The following is a 23114-nucleotide window of genomic DNA, read 5'->3' as shown; positions in this document are numbered from 1 at the left end:
CAGACTCGACCCTATCCCTGAAAGGACTTCCGGGCATTGTCGGGCCTCACAATTAACAACACCAAGTCTTATGGGTTCTGTTACGACGACCTTCCTTACTTAGGAATACAAGTATACAGAAGGAGCGAAAGATATGATCGACGGGAACCTAGGTAGAGCAAGACGGATACTTAGAAAGCATTGGCAGGATTCGAACCCTTGGCCTTTGAAAACCTGTGCCAACACAGCTCCTTCCATAACCAAGTATGTGAAACACAGCAGCACATTCTGTTATGTATACAAAAATTCACTCTAATTTGAGAGGTTCGTCAAAAATACGCAAACCAGTGGAAAAAAACAAAGACCTTATCAAGTAAAGTTTAAGGGTGATCTTTCAGTTACATTTAGCATGTGGGATGCCTGCAAGCTTTAGCTCAAAATTTCGATGGACGGCACACAAGGATGCCTACCAACTTTATAAATACCAGAATTTCTGGGCAATAGAGGAAGCTGTGACTTCCATGGCCAGCACCCCTTTTCTATTTCTTACCCATAATGTCCAGAAACTTTAAACTACAGCTAAAGAAAGTTATCTGCAAAGGGCAATATAATCCAAGGTGCCAAGTAGGAATTCTCCCTCTACTAGAGAAGAGCTGGGTAACCACGCGCCATCTGCTTCGCTGTTGGTGGGTGTGGGTTAGTTACAGAAGCTCCACTTCTTACCTCCACAACCCATCAGTCAGTCCAAAACTGAAAAACCAAGGAGACACCCTCCATTCCACTAAGACACTACCACAGTAATTTTCCTTCACCATGTTCTTTGATTGGGTCCTACAACTTGAAAAGGTATAGCTGCCAGATAATATTTAGATCCTAATAAGCTTACCTTCCACGGTACATTGCTGGGGAATCCTCTTGCTCTCCCCCATAGGAGATGAGAGAGATGGTGGTGGTAGGAAGTTGGGCTTTATGCCAAAAGGGAAGGGTTATCGTGAATCCACCGGTGGAATTTCCTAGTGGCCACTGGGAAGGATTCCTTCTCAGGGTAGCAGTATAGACCTAATACCAATCAAAAAGCCTTTTGGGAAGGTGCAGTGTTGGAAAAGGGAGTGTCCTATTTCACTCTTTCCAAAATCCTACCTTGGAGAATGTGCTGCTTTTTAAAGATCTAGATTACCTGCATGTGATGTGGACATGGAGGGTTATGGGGTGGCGAGGTGTCTGATCGACTTTAGGTGCTGGGACATCCTTTCAACAACACTATTCTGGTGGCCGGCCTGAGAGGCTGCATCACTGAACTGGCTTCTTCTTGTGCTCCGCGTATATGAGGGATGGTAACTAAAGACATGAACAGTGCCTGAAAACTGTGGAAAGCATTGCAGTTAAGCTCTCCACTTGCTGTCCATGGAGTGAACCCCTACTTAACTACCACATGCAGAGCATGGAAATTAGGCTCAACCACAAGATACAGAGTTGCCAAAAGATGTGTCTGCCTGTAGAATCCGTGGTAACATGACAGAGACCACCTACAGGAGAAGCAGAGATCTACTCTGCAGAGCAAAGTTAGTGTCTCCTCACCAGCACAGAGGGAGGAAGTGGTGGTTAATTTTACACAAGCAACAGACCATCAGCACTTGCCCCAGTAGGAAATATATGCTCAATTGTTTGATGAAGTAACAGCTATATCTAGGAGAGCAGAGAATGATCCAAAATTGCAACAAAGCCAAGGACACTTACATTCCTGAGACTGTTAGGCCAGAAAATAGAAGCCAGGGACTCGTTAATCAAGTTCTGGGCACAACAGTTTTTATTATATTTATTTGCTTTAAAACATACTTGGCCAACAAGTTTTGCGTGTGAATCACTTTTTCAGGGTCACATAATGTCATGTCAAATAAAATAGGTAACTGCATATATGAATTCAAGGTTCTGGGTAATAAAAGGTTTGTTCCTTGTAGGATTTCTTTAAAAAGTCATTAGCATATATAATTAAAGTCTGGGGTAGGGCCGCTCCCCCTTTCAATAAACTACTTTCATATATGCAGTAATATGCCACTTGCCCATCTTAGTTCACTGACTTGGTTTAGATCTATCAGTTCGGATGGACTGATATCAGCAAAGGGAGCATTTAAGCCGGTCTATAATCTGTATAAACCCACATATTGGTCTTTACATTCATGAGACCATTTAGGTCTAGAAAACAGCTAAAAGATTTTTCTGGTACCCAGGAAAAGATGCTTGTACAACTCAGTGCTTTCACCTTGCCAGGGATTAAGTGCACCACTTGTGTAACCTGTTTATAGTGACCTCTACACACCTGGGAGAGGGCACCTGGGTAGGGTATCTCGCTTTTTCACTGGTATAAGGCTGCACAGAAGTACACCTGGTTGCCAAATCCATACCCACAATCCTATGAATGGGAAAGATCCAAGACCAGACTGTAATATGGTCAACTAATACCAGATGCTGTTCGACCGGTGACACATGATTTTCCTTTGGCTACCATGCCTCTCTGCATAACAAGAAAGTACGATGTAAACAGCATAACAAGAATAAGCACGATACACATAGTTATTCCTTACATTGTGCAAGTTACCGAAATATATTCTTCCAAGAGAAATCACTATAACCTGCCATTTCCAAGGAATCTCACTTTGCTGTACTGATTTTTGACTAATACTGATGTTTGAGCCCTAGAAGTCTCAGTGTTTGAGACGAAACGCGTCGGCTAAGAAGGGAAATCCACATGTGTTCTTGGATTTTTGCCTGTCTTGGATTACCACAATAAAGAATTTGAATAAGAAACTTTGCAACAGTCCGGACTTATTTATTACAAGATCTTGCATTTTTATATATATTGAGAACATTAGAGACTGCCAAAGAATATTTCTCAGATGGGTGCTGATTCCATATTATTTATTGCATTTTTTGGGCTTTGCCCTTGAAGGAACGGACGGGGTTGTGTTCCTTGGATTCACAAGCAACATCGCGATAATTTTCAAGCCACAGGTGGAAGCAGGTGCTGTTTTGCTTTGCCTCAACCCTTGCTTTTTGAAATAATACCATATGTTGCTCCAGGCCCTACACGCGATAAAGCAGAGCTTATAGGAAACAGTTAATCAATGGAGGGGTAATAGCAAAAGGAGACATTGTAGATCTAGGGAACTGAATATGCCAACATTGAGCAGTAGAAATGCTTTCTAGGGACATCTTTTCTCAACTGCAGCACATTTAGTGGAACACTTACTGCCCCTTCTGACACCTGCCCTCCCCTAGAGGGAATTCACGTCTTAGGATCTTTATTCTCTTCCTTAACCCCTTCACTTCCCTGATGATACACACATCATGAAATGCACAAGAAAGTATTGAAACCCTGGTAGAATAGGGGCTAACTGTAGTGGTTAATTATTGAAGCCCGCCATAACGGGCAAGTTATTTGTGTGCCAGGGTCATAGACACTAAAGGGTCAAATCCTTTCAGGCAATGTACAACAAGAAAGAACCCCCCTCCCGCAAAAAGTATTTCTTCAATGTTAAACGTTTTGTTACTCACGTCTATGGTTAAACAAGATTACCAATTCTCATTTTGTGTTTTATTGTAACATTATTTATTAGCTAACTTACACATTTTCCAACATTTCAACTTCATAATCAATTCATCAATAATATAAAATGATCTTGATTTGACAATTTGAAAATATAATTTATACATATTTTAAATTTTTATTGAACACAAATAATTGATCGCAACGCATTTTATCCAAAACTATAAAACCCTCTGCCCCTCGCTTCACTCATCCAACTGTACATATCTATGGACTCACTCACAGATTAAACACACGTGACCCCAAACTTTCAATTTAAAAAGTTCTCTTAGAGCATGTTTCGTCCAATCTCTTATTTCTGTACGGTTGTTTAACGTTTGTTGGGTCTAAAAATGGCTGATGCACGTATTTGTGGTTCTTTTATTTTTATCTCCACCTTTCTGAAGGCCAAACTCAGAAACTGGTCTAAATATCAAAAGCAGGGGCATGGTGCCAACAGTGTTATCTGAAATATAGCCACGCTCTCGGTATTGTTTTTTCTTATTTTCTCTATTAGGTTGCTGGTCAAATGTATACCATTCACTTCAAAGAAATTGACAGGTACTCTCTATGCGGCTTGAGAGGGCATCCAATGCTTTAAAATAACTTCTCAGCGATCCTTTGGCAGCTGGTTGTTTAACTTTCACTATCCCATGGCGTATCTTATTGTGACATACTCTCAGCTTTTGCAGTTGGATGCAAAGCGGGCAAATTTGACTCCTCACACGGTTTCCTCCTCATACCATAGGATCGCTAAGTTAATCTAGAGACCTAGCACTGGGGTGGAGCTTTTCAAGGAAGACAGAAGCTTATAAATGTTTTTGTGAATCCCCGATTTAAGATTAGGTTTAAGTGACATCCAGAGATTCTTTCCCCATTTCAAGTTTGTAGGCAGTGACAAAAGTATATCTGACATCTGTAAGTAAAGGTGTAAGTAGAGCCATTAGAGTTCATTATTGGCTGCTTTTTTGTCTTCTTAAGTAAATCTAGGCAAGTTCAAGGTGTTGGGAGGTGCACTTCAGGACAAATAACAATATGAGACAGATATATGCTACCCTTAGTGTTAGGCTTATGAGGCCTCACACTGGATTTGAATGCTTTAATGCAATGCAGCACACAGCTTTGTGTAAAATTATGAATGCACTGAAGGTTCTGCATTGTTTACCATGGCAAGCACCCTCTTATTAGAAATGTCCTTCACTTCTTCTTTTAATTAAACAAGTGCAGAAATTGCCACAGCCAAGCAGGCTGAAGACACCCATCCACCATGTAACAGTCTTCAGCGTACTGGCTGAAAAAATAATAATTTTAATTTAAGACAAGCGGCATTAGTGGTATATTGAGAGAAAATGAGAAAGATGATCACTAGAATAGAAAGAAAGGATTTAAGTTTTTGGAAAGGCGCATACACTTTGCACAGGTACAGTAAGAGTCCCACATTCACCTAGATGTCCAAATATATCTGCGAAAAGTACACTATTGTGTCCTGTACAAGTAGGTATACAAACTATTCTGGTAAAGGAGCTGGGAGTCAAAATATAGAACTCATCTTTCATCAGCCTATTTCCTTTATAAATTATTCCATTACAATAAGTATAGCCATCACTTATGCTAAGTTGCACAGTTTGCAAACTCCCTGTTAAAACAAACTATTTAGACCATTATTTAAAATTGTGCATGTTGATTATCCCTCTAACATCTTTGACAAAAGCTCACCTTTTACCAATCATTGATATAAGCTGAAAAGTTGGCAAGTAGAATTCCCATTGACTGTCATGTTCCGGTCAAAAGCGTGGAGCTTAAGTTCTACTAAGTGTCTGCTAACAGATGTCATACACTCACCGATGCTGCTTCGATGCTGCTTTGAATTCCGAAACAGGTGCCTGGAGAAATGTCATCATCAAAAGAATGGACTTGGATTTGTGATGTGAAATGTTCCAATGGAGAACTTGTCAATGTGGCAACCAAATCAGATACGGGTGATAAGACCAGAGGCGACACACTCTGGTGGTTACTAAACGATTCAAAGGAGAACAGAGGAGAAATGTATATTACAGATGTGAACACTTCAGTAATGGGAAATAAAACAGTTGAGCAAAAACAAGAGATTAAGGTTCTTCATCTGATCTGGGTAGAAAGTAGCAAAAAAGGCAGAACAAGAGCAAAACAAAGTAAAGACACGTAAAATAAATGAAATTTCTTGTTGACAAGCAGGTAAAGTGCAATATTACATCAGCAGGAGGGAATCTGAAGGGAAGAGTATAGGAAAGTGCCCCTTTTTGTCATGGTCACCCCCACTTTTTACCACTGGTACTAAAGGTTTTCGATTGATATGCACTGAGTCCTTGCTAACCAGGCCCCAGTGCTAGTGCTCTTTCCCTAAAACAAGGTAAAATAATCTAGTTGTAACACAACAGGCAAAAACTTTGGAACCCTTGTAAGTCTATAGTAAGGGCTACCCTTGGTACCTAGGGCATGGGTACCAAAGAGGGTCCTTAAGGCTGCAGCAGGTATTATGTCACCATGAGGGAACCCAATACATATTGCATACAACCTGCCATTACAGACTGGGTGTCATGGTGCAAACCAGGAGTCAAAACAGGACATGGCACACTCACTGTGTGCCATGCCAAATACACTGTATGCAATATATATAAGTCACCCCTACAGCAGTCCTTTTAGCTCTAAGGCAGGGTGTATTATATTACATGTGAGGGCATACCTGCATGAGCAGATATGCTCTTGTGCCGTCTAGTTCAATTAATAGATTATACAAAGGAACAGGGAAGCCATCTCAAGTATATTTTCTGGGCACTAGTCATTAGGAGTTCCCGAGCTACATTATGGCTTTACAGAAACCTGTGCTGTGTGGTATCAAAACCCTTGTCTTAAGACATCTGTACTGTTGGCAGTACAAGCTTTATTATGGCATGCACCCAGAGGGCACCCTGGAGGTGCCTCCAGAAAAACATACCACTATCTAATGTGCTGGCTGACTGGTCTAGCCCAGCCAGTCATAGACATACTTCTAACCCCTTGTAGGTAAGAGCCCATGGGCTCCCCTGAACCTTGTTTCTTAAATTCCGAGGACCTATGAAGAAGGCCGTGCAGCAGTGGAGAAGACGACAACAGCTGACTTGGCCCCAGCCCTACCGGCTTGCCTCCTCCTCCAGCTATCCTGCTCGCCTCCTCCTCCAGCTATCCTGCTCAAAGAAACCAGCATGTCCTGCGGCCAGCACCTTTCCAAAGACCTGAGCGGACTTCAACAAAAACTCTTTTCTTCGACAAAGCTACAGCCAAAGGGCCTTTCTAAATTGTTTGTCATTGAGAGAGCCCACAGTGTGCCTGGGGGCCCGCCCGAAGCCGGGACCCCCCCCTCGTCCTATACTGGCCCGACTACTCAACTGTAGGGACAGGGACACAATCCTCCGGGAGGCGAGGGTCGCTCCTCCACTCCACCTAGATAGCTTGGAAATCACTTTCTTCCCCGACTTCATCCGAGCAGTGCAGGTGCGGGAACGCTCCTTCCTTGATGTTAGCGCAGGTTGAGGGAAAGAGGTCTCAAATATGCCATGTTCTTCCCAGCGCGCATGCGAGTTGAACTTGATGGAAAAACCCTCTTCTTTAACCTCCCGGTGGTGGCATCTGACTGGCTGGACAGCCTTAGAACTTCACCGGAAAAGAACTCTGCCAACCATTGACTTGTGCGACAAACTCTCATGGAAGGACCTTTGCTGATTTTGAACACTTTGCTTTCACTGAAGATGAAACCCGAACCACAAACGCTTGGCCCAAGCTGGTATTGAACTCTATCGAAATGTCTTGGGAACTTTTATTCATGATGACCTGAGTATCTGGCATGTGCCGCACTGGTAACCTGTGATGGTAGGCTGGGGGTCCAACAGGGCACTGAGGCCTCACTGTGTGTTTTTTTTCCAGTAGAATAGTTGTGCGACAGGCCCTCTGCATTTAAGTAACATGGGCAGTTCTGAGCCCGAAGTGCAGGGGAGCAGGGTGGGGGGATGTTTGGAGGGATTGTTGTTTCCTTTGTTTGTTGTTTCTTTGTATTATCTCGACGGTACGATGTGTAAACGTAACCCAACGAGTGGGGATCTGTAACTATCAACTGGAGTACAGTGCAACAAGGAAGTCAACATTTTAAGTTGGAATGTTAACGGATTGGGGGACAAGATCAAGAGAAGTGTTGGGTTGCAATATATTAAGAGACTATCGCCAGACATTGTGTAACTCCAGGAAACACACCTCATTGGACACAGATGCAAAGAGATGCACAGATGGGGATACTCTATGGTGGCACACGTGGGCTTCACTTCTAGCTCTAAGGGAGTAGGCATTATGCAAAAAAAGAAATTACCTCACTCAATCACCTCCACATATGTGGACGACCGAGGAAGATAGGTTGGGATCACGGGCTCTTGGGAGGGTCGGCCTATTACCTTCATGTCAGTATACGCAACTCCGGGGATGCAGGACATACCATTCACTGACTTAAGTGCTCTACTCTTGATGTTGCCTGACGGACATCTGGTGCTCGGAGGCGACTAACTCTAGATAGACATCCCCCTCGCACAACCCCCCAAGCCGCACATTCATTTTCCAGTTTCTTAGCTGTGATAGGGCTAATAGATGGCTGGAGTACATACAATCCCGAAAAGATACAGCACACCTTCCATTCAGGGGCGCACAACAGTCTATCCCGCCTGGATTACATAATTGTCCCGGCTTCACAAGTCCCTGATATTCATGAAATCCACCACCTGGCCAGAGGTATTTCAGACCATTCCCCTCTGTGGGTCCATATAGTTTTAGACCATACACAAGTGGGACGGGTTGCCCCCAATAAACTCCCGGTACCTCTAGTACCCCAAAATACAGAGTAGCCTAATCAAAACTATTGACAAATACTTTTTGGAGAACAAACACACAGTTGAATCCCCCCAAATATTGTGGGAAGCCTTCAAAATGGTGGTCGGAGGACAGGCCCTTTCCTTGGTGGCGGGTTCCAAAAAAGATAGGGTGAAAGAAATCTCCGATATAGAACAGGATCTTTATCTACTAGAACAGGTTGTTACCTCAGACGCCTCACCTGAAGCCCTTCACTCCCTCAGTCTGCGCCAGGATGAATACCTAGCGTTGGTCACTGACCGTGCCAAACTACTGGGACAGGAGAGACTGGGATGGGTATATGACTGGGAAATACAAGGCTGGCAAATTGCTCGAATGGCTAGACAAGAGGGAGCAGGCCAGCAGGCTCGTGCCGGAACTTAGGGGTACTGATGGGGCCCCTATGACAGATCCGCAAGACATAACTAACCAGCGCACTTCCAAACCGTACATAGCTTGATGGCACCAAACCCGGAAGCAGTCTTTACTGATCTTATTAAAGACATCTCTCTCCCGAAGCTATCAGACTCAGACCACACATTCATGGACAGTGCACTAACTGCTGATAAAATAGCGAGAGCTATAAGATCGTTACACTCTGGGAAAGCCTTGGGCCCAAACGGCATTCCAATTGAGCTCTACAAACTTCGACCAGATAAGTTGGCCCCTATCTGAAATCCATGTTCGAGGACAGCATTAAGCAGGGCTCACTGCCATATGACCAGAGGATTGCTACTATAGTCACAATCCACAAGGAAGGGAAAACCAAAATGAAGTGCACCTCCTATCCACCTAGATCACTGCTGAATGCAGAACCTAAAATTCTAGCTAAAGTACTAGCCACGAGGCTGATCAAGCTGATAGGTGATTTAGTCCCCCCAGATCAATCAGGATTCATGCCTAAAAGAAACACTGCTCTTAACCTGCGCAGACTGCACGGAGTCCTGGGCAGAGTACCGACGATACAGGAGGATGCTATTATAGTCTCTCTAGACGCCACTATAGCTTTCGATACACTGGAATGGCCTGATCTTTTTGCAGTGCTTGGCAAACTAGGATTTGGGCCGAATTTCTACCACTGGGTACGACTGATGGCTCAGATAGTTGTGAATAACAGGAAGTCGGAGCCCTTTATACTCAGCCGAGGGACCCGTCAGGGGTGCCCCCTCTCTCCCTTACTGTTCGCTTTGGCCCTTGAGCCACTTGCGGCGTGGATACGTAAAGATGTAATGATCTGCGGCATGCGTTGGTCAGCGGATTGGGAGGACCGGATATCCAGATACGTGGACGATATTCTCCTTCATCTCACGGCCCCCTAAGAGATCTTTAATAGCAGTTTTCGACATATTGGATATTTTTGGCAGGTATTCTGGGTTTCGTGTCAATTGGCAAAAATCACTTCTGTATGTCCTATGGAGGGCTTCTCCCCCTTTGCCCCGAAATTGCCCGATTCCAATAGTCTTTGTAAGCTTCAAATACTTAGGCATATTTATCTCTCTAGACCCATCAGTCTGATACGCCCGCAATCTGACCCCCCCTCCCCTCCCCCCGATGCAGTGGCTCAGAAGCGACTGGAAGTCACTCCCCACTCTCTTTTTTGGGCAAAGCAGCATTATTCAATTTACCCCCTTTCCTGTACACACTGCAGAATTCGGCTGACCTTGTCCCAAACTCGTACTTTAAAGATCTCAAAGGACTCCTGAGAGACCTCCTATGGGGAGGGAGACCAAGTATTGCTCTGAAAAGTTAACACTTAGTTGGTATGATGGAGGTATCGGCTTACCTGATATTAAAAAATATTATTGGGCTGCGCCTCTAACATCTATCAACCACTGCACATATGGCCGCCCTGACAACCCGGGGTTTCTTATGGATCGTTGGTTTTTACCCAATGGGACCATCTCAAGGGTGCTGTATTCAACACCCAGAAAATACGCACTCACCGGCCCCACCGACCACACAGTAAAATTTGGCACTCTGCTGGTAAAACAAGCTGACTCTTGCCTTACCTCTGTGGGACTCACAAAAACTTGGATATATGGGAAACACAAAAGGGTTTCATAAGTGGGACATAATAGGTATTTCCCATGTCAAGGACCTTTGGTACGCTGGGGGTGTGAAACCCTTTGACGCGCTCCAAACACAGAATGCCCTGGCGGATTCAGAATATTATCGATACCTGCAAATCAGACACTCGCTCCACACAGCATTTCCCGATGACTCCACTCCACGAGACACCTCCCCACTAGAGGACAGACTACTGGATGGCCACCTGCCTGACAAGGCCATTTCCACTCCATGAGACACCTCCCCACTAGAGGACAGACTACTGGATGGCTACCTGCCTGACAAGGCCATTTCCCTAACATATCGAAAGCTCATCAACAATACCGACAAACCCTCTTGACACTGCGATCAAATGGGCAGAGGATGGGATAGAATTAGATGATGAAACCTGGCAGGAAGCGGTCTCCTCTCCTAAAACGGTTGCTATCACGGCACGACTCACACTGTTGCAACTAAAGATCCTCCATAGAATTTATGTGACTGGTCCCCAACTGGTGCACATGGATGGACTTCCTAACGGCTCTTGTAGGAGGGGATGCACACAATTGGGCACATTCATACATATACTATGGCACTGTGAGCAGATCCAGGAATACTGGTGCAGCGTCCACACGGTTATGAGTGAAGTATTGGGGGTATAAATAAGACCAGAAGCGCCTAGATGCCTCCTTAATATCTGGGAACCTACCGACCTCGACACTTATACTATGAAATGGGTCACACTTGGCTGCATGATCGCCAAGAGAAATATTGCTCAGCTCTGGGGAGCCCTACACCCGCCCACGGTCATAGCATGGGAGCGTGATCTTGACTGGTGTATGCTAAGAGAGAAAACAGTCTGTGGCCCGGGGTTGCCCCCGCAAATGGTCCAAGGTTTGGGCCCTCTGGAATACATACCGTGACGATATCTGTACCCCTTCCCGTGATGCCGATGGTGATGATCCCTCATCCCCGTGAATTTCAATGAAGTATGCTACTGTATTGTATGTAACTTGATTTCACTGTAACCCTCAATTGATTCCGTAATTTGTACCTTCGTGTCGAGACTGTTTAATAAAAAAAGATTTATTTAAAAAAACAACAACCAAAAAACCACTCTTTTCTTCTGTGGACACAGATTTGTTCAACAAAGAAACTCCAACTTCCAGGATCCGGGTCAAGGTGGATCCTCGACTATCTCACACTCTGCACCCGACGTCCCCGACCTCTCCAGGACCCCCACCCTCGATGCCAGCAGCCTCTGTTCGAAGGGTCCTCTGAATGAGATCGGACCCAGCTGAGGAAAGCAAACCCTAAAAGGCACCCATGCATTCTCTGCACCCCCATCTTTGGGGCCCCCAGCCGACAGTTCTCAGGTGTACCACAGCTATCAAACTTACCTGCCCAGCCATTGGTCACCTGCGTCCAGCTTCCTGGTGCACGCTTGCAGCCTCTTTCTGAAACAGACTACCTCCTGTTGAAAGCATTAGGCACCCAACACCTATTTGCACCATGCACCCGGTCACCCCTGTGCAACTGATGGTGTAGCTTTGTGGCCCCCTCTATACACACCTCAACCCCCGGGGCACTTGACCTAAAACCACAGGTACCTACCTGCCAACTGTGTCTTTTCAAGGAACCCCCGACTCCATGGGATAACATTGGGCCCAGCGACCTCTGCACCCAGACGCTCTAATGCCGCTGGTGGTGCAGTACATACCTGGTCTTGTACCTTGCACAGTGTTGTCCTAAAACCAGACACCTGGGGAGGTAAGTCGAGTATTTCCCTGCAAACTGTTTAACAATGTGTTTTTTCACGAGATTGCATTGTAGTTCTATCTATTGCATTTGAAACATCTAATCCTATCACTGCAAAAGCATACAACTGTACTTGATTGACATTTACAAAAAATATTCTTAATACTGTAAAGTATTTAACTGCATTAACAAAACAATACTGCATTCTTGAATAGTATTGCTACTTTTAAAACACTGTAAAACTTACCTGCACAAAGTGATTCTTGGTTCTAGAAGAAAGGTTTGGATTTGGTCTTTGAGTGTGTGATATTTCTTGCCTGAGTGTGTACACGAAATGCTTAACACAGCCCTCTGATAAGCCTAACTGCTCAGCATAGCAATCACTAAATTGAGAGTAAGGTATTATCTACTTTATCCTCTGATATACCTTTGGAGAATCACTGGACTCTGTGCACACTGTACCTCTTTTTGGTATAATATATACAGAGCCAGCTTCCTACACTAGTGATTTAGCTCATCATGGCCAGTTGCTTCAGAGCCCCTGCCGCCTTTGATATGCGACCCAGGCTTCCCCCAGACCTGGGAGATGCAACCCCCTGCCCTCAGGCTCACTTAGCATTAGGGCTGGTGGGAAATTAGCTATGAGAGTAGGCGTGTTGCACTACCAGGCTAGTCCCAACCCTAAGGAGGGCTACTTAATATGCTCCATGAAAGGGTCCCAACATTTTGTTTCAGTCAGCATCTGTCTTGAAGCCATTTCCCTGCAGACACCAATCAGAACATCCGGTTCACCAATCTGCCGACCACTGAGCCCACCGAAGCAGCAGCCACCCAGGAGCAGGTCACCATGCTCCAGGAGGTCAGATCAGTCTCCCCACCAAGTTTGGGGAGAGGAGTTGGCCTAACGGCTAGGGCAGTCGACCTCGATTCTGGGGAACCGGGTTAGAGTCTCAGCAATGACGCTGAACATCCTGTGATTCTGGGAAAATCACTTAATCTCCCTGTGCCTAACAAAAAAAATGAATGTGCCCTCATGTAACGTAACTGGGGCTATGTAAAGCACTCTGATACCCGATTCGGATCAAGTTTGCGCTATATAAACCTCTGTAAAATAATAAATAAATAAAAACGTTTGGAGACGCCAGGACCCCCAAGAGCTGCCCTGAACAAATACCCAGGGTAAAGGACCCCTTGCAGTAGTCCAGACTTGGTCAGCATCGATGCCAAGACCAACCTACCGATGAGGGACGTCAGCATTACTAAGGCCAGCACCGAGAGTGGCCCTGCAGTCCTATCTGTCCCCCTCTCCAGGTTGACTTAAAAAGTGAGAGCCTCCAACGCAAGTGATCCACCGGACAAAATCCTCTGTACCCGAGCCCAAGTTACATACCAACGGTACACGCTTGCCCCAGAGACCCTCAAGAACTGAGCCTCCTTTTGGGGTGCTTATTTATAAAGAATAAACATTCAAGGTGACAAAGATAAGTTCAGCTAATCAAGTAATATCCACAAGTTTAAGAAAATCTTTTGTATTCCGTATGCATATGCTGGAAGGGTCTGTACCATTGGTTGTAATTCTAGATCTATATATTCTGAGATGTGCTCAGTGGGAGACACTGAGCCCAAGATGATTTGCCAGCCCGGTGGAAATTGCCCGGGCCAGAAGAGCAGCTATGATGAGTTGATGGGTTCTGCGGGTGGCGTACTTGTGGGCTGTCTAGCTGTCCAGTGATCGTTCGCGGAGCCAGTTCTTCTCCAATTTTCTGCATGTTCGTTTGGAGGTCTTCGGTGAACCAGGTGGCTTTCTTGCTAGTGTGGCTGTTGGAGGGTTATTTGAGTGGGGCGATGGTGTTGGGGCAGTCGTCGACCCATTGTCTGAGGTTGCAAGCGGCGGTGTCGGGATCGGTGGGGTCGGCGGGTGGGTTCTGGGTGAGGGTGTTGGTTAGCAGGTCTTCGGTGACTTTGCTCCAGCAGCGTCGAGGCATCTTATGAGTGAAGTGGTGCGTGGTGGGCTTCCTGAAGGTGAAGTGGATGGAGTGGTGGTCGGTCCAGTGGGGTTCGGTGGTGTGGTTGAAGGAGAAGTTGGGGCTTGCAGTGAAGATGGGGTCGAGCGTGTGGCCGGCAGCGTGGGTGGGTGTTGTCACGAGCTGTCAGAACCAGAGGGTGGCCGGGATGTCGATCAGGGTGGTGGAGTTGGCGTCGTTGTTGTTCTCGAGGTGGAAGTTCAGGTCTCCTAGGAGGATGTAGTCTGTGGAGGGGAGGGCATGCGTGCTGATGGAGTCGGCGATGGAGTCGCTGAACTGTGGTCGGGGTCCGGGGGTCTGTAGACAAGGGTTCCCCTGAGGGTGGTGTTGGGGTCGGTGTGGATCTGGAAGTGCATGTGTTCGGCGGTGCTGAGGGTGTCGTCGGTGTTGGTCGAGACTTTGAGTGTGTTCCTGTGGACGATGGCGATTCCACCTCCTACTCCGCTGGTACGGTCTCTGCGGGTGACTTTGTAGCCTTCCGGGATGGCTATGGCGATGTCGGGTGCTGAGGTGGGGTTCAGCCAGGTCTCTGTCAGGAAGGCAACGTCCGGGGTGGTGGAGTGGAGAAGGTCCCAGAGTTCGATGGCGTATTTGCAGGTGTGAGGAGGATGCAGTTGAGGTAGTTGGATTCCTTGGTTGGTGGTTTGGCTGGCCGGATGCTTGTGAAGCTGCCGCTCCGGCAGGTGAAGGGTCCTTGGGTGCGTTTCGGAGTGGGCCAGTAGCAAGTGTGTTCCCGGTGTTGAGTGTGTGGAGGGTGCTGGCATCGTAGCTCAGTCGGGTGTTGTTGCGTCCGCAGGGATCAGCGGTTCCGGCGCTGGGCGCGGTCCAGGCGCAGACGGGCTTGCCTTTGGCATGGCCGCCATAAGGGGAGATGGGAGGGAGGAGCAGCTGAGTTGGGGGAGACGGACGAATGGGAGCAGGGTAGCGGGAACGCAGAGGCGGGAAGAGGGACCGGCGAGGGGGCAGAAGGTGAACGGGCAAAGGAGAAGGCAAAAACATAGAGCACAGGCAAAGGCAGGAAACACAGCACAAATTACACAATAACAGTTTTTAAATCACAACTGGATGACAGTCACACAGTACAGAGCGGTCAGAAGCAAACCAAGGCCTACCAGGCAGACCTCGAACTCGGCAGTAGCAGGGTCGTAGCACCGGCGCAGTCAGGTGGAGCTACGCGGCGTGGGGAGCGACCTGCCTGGAAGCAGGGTTAAGGGTCACTTATAAGGAAAAAAAATCGCACCATGTCATGAGTTCTTGTTGTATCATTCTATTCACTTCCCATGGGGTTAAATTCCAGTTTCATGCAAGCCTGGCAATCAGAAAGCTTTTGATCTATTTGCCATACATAACTCATTCATCACCACAATGTTGCCCCCTCCCTGCCACTTTAATTATAATCTCGGGAACCTGTGTCAGGGCCCTAAGAGCCCTCCTTCATTGAGTGTTAGGTTATTCTGTGGGTGTCTAACTTTAGATGTTACACTGACCTCCAACTTGTGGAAGTCTTTAGTTTATAGAATAAATCAATAGTATTATCTGGTGAAAGACAGGTAACAAAGTAGATTTGGTTCTTAAGCCATTGTCAATGTTTAGATTTGGTACTATATCCAGTTCAGCACAACTCTGGTATCAAGCCATTGGTGCCCCTGTGTCATCCAAAGACAGTTAAAGTTTTAAGTCCTGGATGTCCTACATGGGCTTGTTGAATTGGATGAAATACTCCTTAATTTGGTCTCTCCTTAAAGTACCTTTTCAATTTAATTCTACGTACAAATTTGTACCGTCCACATGAATTTGGGTAAGACCGTTGCACAACACATTTATTTGGAGTTAGTTTAATACATAATCAGTAAGGTTAATAGTTGAAATGTCTTTCATAGATGTATTTGTTTGTCAGCACTGTTCTTAGAATGAATTGCCATCTCAGTCAAGAGATTTGATTCTTCCTGTTTCTGGAAGCTATTCCTGCCACCACCCATTCCATTGCACCTGGCCTGGCTCTGCTTTTGCCCGTTCATGTGGGTTTGTGGTTTAGCCATTTTTTGGGGGGTTTGGTTTTTAAGTTTCCTTGGTACCCATCCACTTTCTTTCCACTGCCACAAAAAAAAGATGCAAGGTTACCACTTGGTTCTACATAGCATGTCCCACTACAGGTGCCATCCGGGTGGTCGCTATTAATACTAGAAAAATCCGATTCACTTGTGGAGCTGATAGAAATCCTTTATTTTGTTGTTTGCCCAGCGTTTGCTTGCTTTTTAAGTCATCATATTTGCTTGCATAGGTACACACTCTTCAGTTGTTATAGTCACTTGTGTTTTTTCTGTACACACACTATTTTGTCCTTTACATAAAGTAGATTTTTGACAATTACATCTTTCAAGATATTATAATTTTAAGTGGTTGTTTCGGCTAAATTAAGTTGCTTAATTTCTTCCTTTAGAGTGTCCATTTCAAGCCACAACATATTGCACTTGTGTTCAGCATGGCGAATCAAGAAATTCATTATGCCATAAGATAAACTGTGTAACAATTGTTCCCATTCAAATCAATATAACTATACAGAGACCAATAAACCACCATGAAGAGAGACAACTGTGCAAGAGATGAACCCTTTATGATGGGTGTAGTATATACTTTTGGTGGTCCCCGTCTCTCCATAGCGGTGGCACAAAATAAGGCTGCCTAGTGCAACACACTTTTTTTTGTAAAATTTTTATTTATAGTATGCAAGGTGAAAAATAGAAAAAGGGAGGGGAATAGTGCAAGGGGAGCGAGAAAAGTAAAAGGAGAGAAAGAAACAGGCGATATTCCGCCACATAACCCCACAAAGGGGGTGCTAAAAATAATATCGCAAAGGAAGGGGCAATAAGGACTCAGAGCAGGCAGCAAAAGGGGCAGCAACCAGTTAGGACAGCAGAAGTGCAAACGATATGGGCCTGCCCATCACAGTGTCCGAATTGTGCCTGGAAGCTCCAACAGTCGGTGCAATGTCTCCAGCCCGGGAAGAACAACCCAAGCCTTGTTATAATCATAGTGTCCTTTCTCGGGGCACAGCAAGTCGCAACAAGAGAAAAACAACTTCCCCAACTACCACCCCTCCACCCCTCTTCCCTTCCCCACCACCCACCCCCCACCCAGTGGCGGCGACCAACATTCATACAATCAGCAACAGTCATACCGGTAATCAAATTTGGAAGAGATGAAGTGCCCGCAGCGCTGACGGGCAAACTGCCGAAGGCAGGCCTCGGGACAAGAACCTCACCAAGGGGCCCCAATTGAACATGAAGTTTTTAAAAATCCCCAGGAAGATATCTGAGAGCCGCTCCATACACAAAAGGCGCCATAGCCGTGCATGCCACAAAGACGGCAGGGGCAGACGGGCTTTTCCAAGCGGCTGCCAAAGTCAGCTTGGCCGCCCCCAAGCACAGCCACATAATGCGCTTATCAGCCCTAGTCTGGTGCTCAAGCAGTGGGTCTCTAAGGCCCAGCAAGACAAAGTCCATGGAGTTTGGGAGTGGGTAACCCAGCACATCTTTAATGTGGGATAGAATCTCGGTCCAGAACGGCCGGACGGTGGGACAGTCCCACCATATATGGTTGAAGTCTCCCAACATCCCGCAGCCCCGCCAGCATCTGTCTGAGGCAGTTGGAAATATTCGGTGTAGTTTGGACGGATACAAATACCAGTCGAACAGAAGCTTCATATGGGCCTCCCTGAGGTCGGTAGAGTGGTTATGTGCTGTCACGTCCCGCCACAAGCTCCTCCACTCGCTGTCAGAAATGTCCCTCCCCAATGTATTCTCCCAGTGATCCTTATACCGAGGCCGGGGGGACATCGCAGTGTCTAATAGCAGGTCATATAGAAAAGAGATCGCTCCCTTCATGGTGGATGTGTGAAGGATAAAGTTTTCGAATTTCGTCAAGGGTCTGGTAGCGGCATCCACCACTCCAGGCGATGTCGCCCAGTGCAGGAGCTGAAGGTGTCAAAAGCGCTCCGTCGGCAGGACACCATAATCCCTCATACAATTATGGAAAGTGAGGGGTTCGGCACCGTGGAACAGGTGGGTAAGGGGCCCTACAGCCACCCTCCCTCCAGGTCTCAAAGGGACCCTCCAGCAACGCCGGAGGAAAGGCCGGATTGAAGTGGATCGGGGTGAACGGGGACGGGAATGTGGTCCACCGGTCATCGCTACTAACCGTGTCCCAGACCTTCAACACCGTGCTGGTAGGAGTGCTAAGGTACGCGTTTCTGGGCCGGTCCACCTTAGGTTTCCAGGCTAGGTCCCAGATGGAACGACCCGCAAAGCTCCGATCCATGTGGAGCCAGTGCTTCTCCGAAAGCTGTTGGGACCACTCCACTAGGATTCTCAATTGGGCAGCCTTGTAATACAAATGCATGTCCGGAAAGCCCACTCCCCCCTCCAACCGCGGGCGTCGGAGAACCGTAAACGGAAGACGCGCCCGACCGCCTTGCCAGACATACGTCAGCATCAGGGTCTTAAGCCGACGTAAGTAATCTAGTCCTATCGGGATAGGCAAGGCCTGGAAGAGGTAAAGGAGCTTGGGCAGGAGAACCATTTTAAGTGCATGAATCCTACCCAGCCACGAGATAAATTTGGGCTTCCACCGTTCCAGGTCCGTACGAATCGACGTCAGCATCGGGGGGGGGGAAGTTAGCCTGGAACAAGGCGCCTATGGTAGAGGTCAGCCGCACGCCCAGGTAAAGCAAGGAGGAAGACGTCCACGAGAGCGGAGTAAGCAACCGGATCTGTTGCACCTCCCCCGGCGGTAGGGTCAGATTCAAGATGTAAGACTTGTCAAAGTTAACTTTGAACCCCGCCACCGTTTCATACTCAGAGAGCACCGAATGGACATGGGGTAGTGACAGCGCCGGGTCTCGAAGGGACAGCAGGATGTCATCGGCAAAGAGTGAAATCTTATGCTGCTCACCCGTAAAGGGGAGTCCCAAGATCCGCTCACTCTCCCGGATCGCCAGCGCCAATGGTTCTATGCTAAGGGCAAAGAGAAGGGGCGAGAGTGGACAGCCCTGGGGCGTTCCTCGGGAACGACGAAAACACCCGGATCTATGGCCGTTAACCAACACCCGGGAGGTAGGGTTATTGTAATTGGCCTCAAGCATTCTTATAAATTGGCCACCAGCTTTCGGTGCAAGAACCCCCAATCAACGCGGTCAAAGGCCTTCTCCGCGTCAAGGCCTACCAATACTGCTGGTATGTGGAACCGCTCCGCTTTTTCCATTAAATGGACGACGCGCCGCAGGTTGTCATGAGTTTGTCTACCTTTAATAAATCCAGATTGATCAGGGTGGATCAGAGCAGGCATCAAGTCTTGCAGCTTGCTCGCCAGGATGGAGGAGTACAATTTAGCGTCCAGGTTAAGGAGCGCTATCGGACGATAAGATGCACAATAGGTAGGGTCCTTACCCGGTTTGGGGATAATAGTAATCATGGCCTCGGCCATGGTGTCCGAGGTCCTACCTTCAGTGGCCATCGCGTTGAAGAGGGAGACTAAGTAGTCGCAGATGTCGGACGCAAACGTCTTGTAGAACAGGGCCGTATAGCCGTCAGGCTCGGGGGCCTTATGCAGTTTCAAGGCCTTGACGGCGTCTAATACCTCCTCTCTAGAGATGGGGGAGGACAACAAATCATTCCATTCTCTGGAAACTCTCGGTAGAGGCAGACCACCCAAAAACTCGGATTGAGCCTCCGAATTGAGAGCTTCGCTTGAATAGAGCTCTCCGTAGAAGCGACCAAATATGGCCGCCATGTCCACGTCTTTATGCTGAACAGAGCCCGTACGGTCTCGTACACCCCCGATGTAATCCCTTTCGCGCTTGTCACGAAGTTGCCGAGCAAGGTGGCGCCCAACCTTATTGCCCTGGGAATAGGAGACACGGCGAAGGCGCAGAAGGGTGAATTCCGCCCTGTTATAATGGGCCTTTAGTTTCCCTCGCACCGCCGTCAGGGGGCGCAGGGTCACCCTGGAGGGGTTCGCCTTGTGCGCCTGTGCCAAGGCGGCAAGTTCTGTCTCCAGAGCCTCCCTCTCTTCCCGCCGAAGTTTATTAAGGTTCGCGTTAAGGGCGAGGCACGTGCCCCGCAAGGAGGCCTTGCACGCGTACCACGTGTTATATACCGACGTGTCAGAAGGCGGATTGAGGGCAAAAAAATCACCAATAGCCTTCCTCAGTGCCTTACATGACACCTCATCTCGCACCAGTGCAGCTGGGAAGTACCACCTTCGCTAGCCGTCTCCCCCCGCGGCCCAATGCAACCCCAGCACCACCAGACTATGGTCCGACAGCGAGAGCGGAAAGATATCAGTCATTCGAATATCCCCCCTGAGAGCTTGACTAACTAAAATGTAGTCTATGCGGGAGTACGAGCGATGGACGTGAGAAAAGAAAGTATAGTCCCTGGCCTGTGCGTGGACAAAGCGCCAGCTATCTACCAGCCCCAGTTCACCCACTTGACGTTGTGTTTCCTCCGAGAAGACACCAGTATCCGCCCTGCGTGCCCCAGAACTATCCAAGTCCCTGTCCCACACCATGTTGAAATCCCCCAACAGTATTAAGTGCCCATCCACAAAGTCCCCCATCTTATCCATCAAACATTGCAAAAAGCCATTCTGACCCGCATTCGGAGCATACACCACAACAAAGGTACACAAGCGACCGTACAGCGTCCCCTTCACCATTAGCCAACGACCCTCCTTATCAACGCTCACCCCCAGGGGTTGAAAGTGGAGGGAGGCCCGGAAGAGAAGGGCCACCCCTCTATGCTTCGTGGGCGCAGACGCCCTGTAGATAAGGGGAAAGTGCCTATGGCGAAGCCTCATTTCGTCCCTCCTAGCCAGGTGGGTTTCCTGAAGGGCAACCACATCCAGGTGATGGTCCGAAATGTACTTCCAAAGTTTCTGCTGCTTCTGCGGTGAGTTGAGGCCTTTCACGTTCCAGGTGCCTATACTAACAGGCATAATGGGGACTTAAGACTCCACGGCATGCATCTGCCAAGACATCCACATTCCAACCTCAGATCCCCGTCGCATACCGTATCCCAATCATCTCGAGGATAACCACACATAGGTAGCCAAGGAAAGGTCCCTAGCTACATCCGTACAGGAGGGACCACACACCCTCCCCCCCCAGCACCCCAGGAAGGCCTCCCCCCTATAAAGCACCAGAGCTGAAAAGTACCATCACAGAGCAAAGGAAAAAATGCAGAGAATAATAGCACCAAGGTCAACAGCAGCACACATCCACCACTCACGATCGCCACCACGCCACCCCACCCCCCCAACCACCCCGCTACAGTACCCATACTCAAAGCACCCTCCGTCCCACCCCCCTTCAACAACCCGAGAAACAAGAAAACAGAGCACAAGGCCCGTAACCTGAACCAAGCACTCAGCAGTTCCAATGGGCCACAGGTCACAAGGTCCACATCAGACTGGAATCGGGGTGGGGGCACCAGTTCGGGGGCCCCCAGGGCCATGGCCCGGGGTGTCTTCTCCAAAAGTACCATAATACCCCAGGGCCGTTGGGACAGAGACTCTCCGGCGCCCGACAATCGAGGAAGTCAGGGGTCATGCCGCTCCAGAGCTCTGCTGAGTATCTGCAAGCGTGGCCGAGGCCACCGATGCCACCGCTGAGCCTCTCTCCTGCAAGCTAACAGAGTGGTCCGGACGCATCCGGTCCGGGGAAGAGCCAACCCGGTGCCATGAAGAAGATCGACGCCGTCGCCGTGATGGTGAGGATTGTGCCGCCTGAGAGGAAGGATCGTCCTCCAGCCCCAGCAGCTCCTTCGTGGCCTGCAGGGAGCGGATCTGTGCCAGTCTGTTCTGCCACCGAAATATGATACGGAAGGGGTGCCCCCAGGAGTACGAGATGTTACGCTCCCTCAGAAAAGCAGTCACTGGTCGGAATTCTCTCCTCTTTTGAAGCGTGGACGCCGCCAGGTCCTGGAACAGCTGCAGCCGATGGCCTCGAAATTGCAAGGTGGTGATGGCCCTAGCCTTCCGGAGGATGCGCTCTTTCGCCTGAAAGTCATGTGCACACACGAGGATGTCCGGGGGGGGTGGGGGGGGGGGGGGGCCTCCTCGCCTAGGCAGGCCAACTCTGTGCACTCTATCCATCTTGATCTCCTGAACGTCTTCCTCATCCAGTACTTGCAAGAGTAGGGTCTGCACATATTCTCTCAAGTCTCCAGCCTCACCCTCCCAAGGGACCGCTCTAATGCGGATGTTATTTCTCCTGGAGCGGTTTTCCAGGTCCTCGGCGTATGCCTGCAGGTTCAGGTTCTGGTCAGTAAGGCGAAGAACATCTTGTTGCAATTGGTGAACATCATTCGCCATACTTAAGTCATGATCTTCCAAGGTGGCCACCCGCTCACCAATGCCGTCCACATCCCTCCGGACCTCCCGTAGGTCCGACGCCAGCTGGGCACGAAGCTCGGAGATATCCTCCTTGATAGAGGCAAACAGCTCCGTCATGAACGCCTTGGTGGCGGGCGCCTCCTCGTCCGACTGTCTAGTCGAACCACTAGCTCCGGGAGAAGATGGCGGCTGCGACGTTTTGGATGCTCCGTCTTTCACCGTCCTCCCCTTGCATGGCAAATTCGACATCACGGTGGAGCCGTGGAGTCAGGGCTAGTGGGGACGGGGGCCGCTAAGAAGTACCTGCGGCCCGGGCGGCAGCCGCTCGATTAAGATGGCGGCGTAGGAGCTTCCCGCCAGGGGGCCAGAACAACGTCAGCAAGTCCGGGGTCCCCGTCGCTCACAGCCGGGCCACGAACGTAGCCACT

General features: G+C 48.3%; 1 protein-coding gene across 2 annotated transcripts in view; it reads right to left on the bottom strand.

Annotated features, from left to right (window-relative positions):
- Positions 1–23114, bottom strand: part of PRR14L (proline rich 14 like) — a 492002-nt gene that overhangs the window by 98302 nt on the left and 370586 nt on the right. For both annotated transcript variants that reach the window (XM_086942815.1, XM_086942816.1), the window contains one exon: positions 5405–5576. In XM_086942815.1, the coding sequence (XP_086798941.1) occupies positions 5405–5576 (172 nt within the window). The remainder of the gene's footprint in view (positions 1–5404; positions 5577–23114) is intronic.

The sequence above is a fragment of the Lissotriton vulgaris genome, chromosome 11, assembly GCF_964263255.1.
Source record: "Lissotriton vulgaris chromosome 11, aLisVul1.2, whole genome shotgun sequence".
In the NCBI taxonomy this organism is placed as follows: Eukaryota; Metazoa; Chordata; class Amphibia; order Caudata; family Salamandridae; genus Lissotriton; species Lissotriton vulgaris.
This window is presented reverse-complemented; position numbering and strand designations above follow the sequence as displayed.